The 6000-nt window shown below is 46.8% G+C and overlaps 1 protein-coding gene across 8 annotated transcripts in view; it reads left to right on the top strand.

Annotated features, from left to right (window-relative positions):
• Window positions 1-6000, top strand: part of EFCC1 (EF-hand and coiled-coil domain containing 1) — a 63553-nt gene continuing 57553 nt past the window's right edge. For 2 of the 8 annotated variants that reach the window (XM_081898318.1, XM_081898324.1), the window contains exons 1-2: window positions 7-1045; window positions 3641-4050. In XM_081898318.1, the coding sequence (XP_081754444.1) occupies window positions 236-1045; window positions 3641-4050 (1220 nt within the window). In that variant the 5' untranslated portion in view covers window positions 7-235. Of the gene's footprint in view, window positions 1046-3640; window positions 4051-6000 lie in introns of all 8 variants that reach the window. The other 6 variants (XM_081898320.1, XM_081898323.1, XM_081898322.1 and 3 more) reach the window with 6 other exon arrangements.

The following is a 6000-nucleotide window of genomic DNA, read 5'->3' as shown; positions in this document are numbered from 1 at the left end:
CTAGAGCCCTTTAGCAGGCCGGCAGGCGTGGTGCTGGCTGCTATTATAAACATCTAGCAAAGCAGGAGGGAGGCGCCTTCTCGTTTCGCCGGGCAGGGGCGGAGCGAGGCAGGGGGCGTGGCCCGGGGAGCTCTGCCCGTCCCGAGCCGGGGAACTCGATTGCAAGCGGGAAGCATGGTCGGAGGGAGCGGCGAGCAGAGTTGCGAGGAGGCGGCGGCGGCGGCGGCGCGCCAGGATGGAGCCGTCTGATGCCTGGGATCCCTACGGCCGCCCGGCCCGCCGGACCCAGTGGCTGGTCAGCGCCCTGGCATACCACTACGGGCTGGACCGGGGCGTGGAGAACGAAATCGTGGTGCTGGCCACGGGCTTGGACCAGTACTTGCAAGAGATCTTCCACCACCTGGACTGCGAGGCCGAAGGCAGGATCCCCGGAGAGGACTTCCGCACCCTGTGCGGGGTGCTGGGGCTGCAGGCGGACGGCGGCGGCGAAGAGGCGGCCGCCGACCCGGAGGAATGCTCCGGCCTCTGCGAGGACGTCGCCCCGGAGCTGACTTTCCGCCAGTTCCACGCCAAGCTGTGCGGCTACTTCAGCGCCAAGGCCGGCTGCCCCGCGACGGGCCGGGGCGTCGCGGGGGTGGCGCGGCTGCCGGTCGGCAAGGAGAGCGAGCACATCGAGACCCAGATCCGGCTCCGCAGCCCGCTGCGCCGCCGCCGGGAGAAGGAGCGCGGGCCGTCGAACAAGAAAGAGGGCGGCCGTCGGAGCAGCAGCAGCAGCAACGCCAGGGGGTCTGGTTCCACCTCGTGCACCTCCTCGCCGTCGTCCTCCTCGTCCTCTCCGCCACCTTCTCCCCCCGGGCCCGGCTCGGATCGCCGGCTGGTGCCGTCGGGCTCGTGCTCCCGGGAGTGCTACGAGGAGATCGTGGCCTTGGAGCAGGCGGAGGACCGCATCGTCAAGCTGGAGGACGAGAACGCCAGCCTGCGCGAGCTGGTGGAGGACATGAGGGCGGCTCTGCAGAGCAGCGACGCCCGCTGCTTGGCGCTGCAGGTGAGGGGACCGGAGGGGGGAAGCTGTCCAAGCGTGGGCTCACTTCGTTGGAATTCAGGCAGAAAAGAGGTCACAGGAAAGACGGGAGTGCCTGTGGGCACGTGCAAAAAAAGGGCCTTTCTCGCAGCACCCTGTAAAGTTTCATCAAATAGTTTTCAGGTAGTTTAAGGACTGTTACATCGACAGCGCCGGGCTCTCTGGGCGTGGGAAATCTCCCCAGGCCACGCCTCCTCCATAGGCACGCCCACTCAAGGCCACGCCCTAAAGCAATGTCAAATTCCACCTTCTACTCTGACTTTTCTTCAGATCTTATAGATCACCTTTTACTAGTTCCCCTTTTTCTTGAGTGTTTTTACCTGAATGAAATGTGTCATTGATTTTGAATAATGGCTCTCTTGGTTGCTTGGAGGAAGGAAAGAGACATGGATATGGGGGTGGGTGTAGAAACTAGCCCACCGAACAGAGGCAAACTTTTCATTTCTTGCTTCATGCGCTTTGGTCTCTGGTCCTGCTCAGCACTCTCATGTGGCTCCCAGAAGGTTGTCTAGATGGGAAGGAGCCCCTTGATGTGAATGGAGTTCAGAGTTCTGGCACAGGTGGTGGAGCAAATTTGTTTTTTGTTGCCCAGAGGGCGGAACCTGGAGGGAAAGGCCACCAACTAAAAGAAAATGGATTTTGACTAAACATGAGGAATAACTTTCAGTCTGTAGCTCTTGTCACTGCTGTCACTCCCCACAAGTTTTCCTCATCTTCTCCTTCCCCAGCTTAGGAGATGGGTGGTCCTAAATACTCACCAGAGTTACTACCAGATCTGACTCTGCTATGCGTCGGGTCCCTCACCTGCAGACATCTCTGAAAAGGTGTATTCCCACTCTGTGATAACACAAGGCCTTATTAGCCGGAGCCCCCACTTTGTGGAGCTTCCTACCCAGGGAGGGCCCTTTGGCGTCCATGTTTCCTCCTCTTTTTCATATCAAAATTGTCCCGTTTCAAAAACATTTTTTGTTGTGTGTGTGTATGTGAGCACACTTTGTAATTTGCTTTTAAAAAGACCCACTGTGCCATTTTTGTTGTTGTTTTATTTATAAGTGATGATAGGTTGGAGCAACTCTTTTGAAAATGGAATATAACTGTTTTAAATAACATTTAAAACTCCTGCCTGTGCAACATGACTTCCTTCTTCCCTCCCCATATGCACCCCCATCTCTGTCCCAGAGGGTCCTCCAACTCCCTGGAGCAGATTGTGAGGAGTTCCACTGCACAGGCCAAAGCCTATTCTCAAGCATGGACACCACTGGATACAACCCAATAAAAATAAATAGTCATAAAAGCAGCTTTATCCTGTACTGATGTGTGGGTATATTTACCTTGAAGGTAAACATAAATACAGATTCAAAAGAACTTAAGTTTTTGCTCATAGTGATGATACAGTCTGCACTTCTACATTTGGTGCAACAGATCTTAGTATCAGCCTGTGATACTTCTGATGCACTTCTGAATTTCTGGCAAGCTATTACATCATTGTGTTTGTGACTTTGTGAGAGTCAAAGATACACAGAATACACTCTCAATTGTGTGTTCTGCACGTTTGGCTTCTAATGTGTTTATTGCTTAGCATGCTTCATAATGACCAGACTCAAAAATTGGTTTTGTACCATTCTCCTAAGACCCTCCTGTTCACAGGTGTATGCCTTGATCAGTTTTTGTATTACAAGGAAGCCGCCCCATGTAATTAAAATGGAGCTGGGGAGGGAAAATTTGAGTACAGTAAGCCCACAACTTACACACTTAACTACAGGATATTCAGCTTTGCACACTTGACTCTTTTTTGTCATTTGTTTAAAAATAATAATAATTGGGGGCAGGCGTCTGGGTAAAAAAAAAAAGACTTTGGCAATCCCACCCACCACTGAACCCAACATTTTTTGACCATATGTGATTTTGGCTTTAGGTGTGATCCCCGAAATGTGACCCTATGTAAGTTGCGGGCTGACTGTATTCATATTAATGTAAGAAAACGTAATGTACGGTAGTCACAGGTTTGTGCATGGGTGGCTATAGGAAGGAACGTAAAATGGCAGCAGTTTGCTTTCCAGCCTGTAACCATCACAAAGCAGTACTGTTTCTGTTCCACTGCAGTTTGGTTTCCATCAATTACTAGGTTATTTGTCTGACTGCCCACTATTTTAATGATACTGTTTGATGTAAGCTATATAACATGCATTGTTTTTACTTTTCATTTACATTAGAAATCAGTGTTAAAAGAATCCATTAATTATGTGTCGTTTGAGGACTTAAAACAACAGTGATGTTAGCAAATATAGGTCATATTTGCTGACTGATTTCCATTCGTGACCATAGGCTAGGATGCAAACTATAGCAATTTCATTTCCTTTTCTTGTTTTCATTGGAAATTTCTGACATCTATAGGTCTATGGTTCAGTCTTTGTGGTACTTTAGCCTTGTTTGAGACCTATATGAGCTGGACTTTCTAAAACATCATGGACAAAAGTGAATTTGAAACAAATCTGCTTGATTAAAGTGTAGCTTCTTTCCTTCTAATTTATATTTCTACCTCTGCCCTGTTGATTGTAGGTTGGATTGTGGAAGAGCCATGCTAACCATAAGAATAATGGGACCTGTTTTATAAGCAACCGGAGACAATTAGCTAATGGTCAGTCCCAGACTTCCAAGTGCCTTCAAAGTGTTCTAAAAGAGGTTGAATTAATCCGAAGTTCTAGGGATGGACAAATTGAAGAAGCAATTAGATTCAACCAAGAACTGGAAAAAGAACTGAGGAATTCTCACGAAGCTCTGGTCGCCCTGGAAGACTGCAACCGCAGTCTAAAGAGAGAGCAAGCGGAAATGAGGAAAAAGGTTGAAGAAGCACGGTATGCTGTCCTTAACAGCCTTGGAAAAGTAAAGGAACTCGAAGCTAAAGCCCATAAAATGCCGCAGCTGCAGATATATATTCAGCAGCTAGAATCAGAGCTACAATATTATAGGTAAGCCTGAAATCGCCAAAAATAAATATCAGATGCAGCGTATATGTGTGGTTTGCAAATTCAGTTGTAAACGTCTTCTGAAATGTGGTGGGTAAAGAATTGGCCTCTACCTAGTTATTTTCTTAGTAGGGACTCTCAGCAAAGCGTCACTTATCTCCCTTCTAGTTAAGGCCACAGCAAGCATGATTTAGTGGGAACAGGAAAGGATATCAAAGAAAAGCCCAACACGCCATTGACAAAAATCAGCAGATGTTAACAATCTAATTTAGGAGACATTATTAATGGTCTTGTGGGAGTTGATGTTTAGAAACATGTAATCTAATGGGAGAGGCTGTTGGGGGGGGGGAGCGGAACCCACCAGCTGGTTATCATTAAGGGCATTGGTTGCAGGCTGCATTTTAGCTTTATGTGAATATTTGTACAGCGCTACCCATTGGGATTCCTCATGTTTTGGCACTTCATAACTTCTCTTTATGCTGTTATACCAAATATTTTGGGCCACGCTTGAAGAAATTTTCTCCAGGAAGTTAAGAATGGTCATTTATATTGCTGTTTTTTAGGTTAGGCAACAGCTGCTTTGTCAGGATGATCTTCTAAAGTGAGCTGCATTTGTGGGTTTGTCCATTTAAAACTAGTTTTAAAACTTGAAACTTAGTTATCAATATATTCACTAATCAAAACAGCAGTACGATGTGATAATAATAATAATAATAATAATAATAATAATAATAATAATAATAATTTATTTATACCCCGCCCATGTGCTAGCATCTCGTTTTGTATATAGTTGTGAGCAATTATTCCCGTTTCCCCAGTCATGATGAAAAGAGCTAAGTGATCCTGAGAAAGGGGATCATAACACTACATGGATGTACTATGGAAGCTTATTACAGTGCAATGCTATATGTATGCCTAGTCAGAAGGAAGTCCCATTCAGTTTACTGGGACTTGTTTTCCAGGTAAGTGCATATAGGATTCTTGCTTTAATGACTTGACTTTACTTTCTTTGCCTTGCAGAGGTGGGGTGAAAATTTAAGGAGTGAGCCACCTCTGCTTGAATTGTCGAAGGGCTGTGGCTCAGTGGTAGAACGTCTGCTCTGCATGTGGAAGATCCAGGTTCAGACCCTGGAATCTCTAGGATGCATAAGAAAGATACCGGCTCCAAACCCTGGAGAGTTGCTGGATATTAGCGTTCGTAGACAGTGTAGTGATAGATGGACCAATAATTTGATAAGGCAGATTCCAGTGTTCCTAAGTAATTTGACATACTAGTATCAAGAAAGCCAGTGTGGTGTAGTGGTTAAGAGCGGTATACTCGTAATCTGGGGAACTGGGTTTGCATCTCCCTCCTCCACATGCAGCTGCTGGGTGACCTTGGGCCAGTCACACTTCTCTGAAGTCTCTCAGCCCCACTCACCTCACAGAGTGTTTGTTGTGGGGGAGGAAGGGAAAGGAGAATGTTAGCCGCTTTGAGACTCCTTCTGGTAGTGATAAAGCGGGATATCAAATCCAAACTCTTCTTCTCTTCTTAAGTCCTAAAGATCTGCAGTGGTGCATCTGTTTGTATTAGCTGTGCAGTGCCCTTCCAACATAACCGTAAAGGAGCTTTGACATTTATTTATGCACACATGCATGCATGTACATTGGGGCTGTGTTTGGCACACTTATTTGCAGGTGCAGTACATTTTTTAGGACTGGACTGTAAGTGCCATTAGTATACTATAAATGTCTGCTTATAGTCCTTTTTTTAAGGATCAATCCTTTCTCATGGTTAAACTCAGTGCATTGCTAAGCACCCTTAGGCTCCATAGATTCTGGAGAGGCAAGTATCCATAGATATGTGTAGAATTATGGCTAGTGTTTACTACTGTAAAGAAGGCATTTTGCTTCTTTGTTCTGTGCTTCACGGGTAAACCAGATGATGACCCTCCAAGACAAAACGAGCCAGGG

The sequence above is a fragment of the Podarcis melisellensis genome (assembly GCF_964234715.1).
Source record: "Podarcis melisellensis genome assembly, chromosome: 2".
Classification (NCBI taxonomy): Eukaryota; Metazoa; Chordata; class Lepidosauria; order Squamata; family Lacertidae; genus Podarcis; species Podarcis melisellensis.
This window is presented reverse-complemented; position numbering and strand designations above follow the sequence as displayed.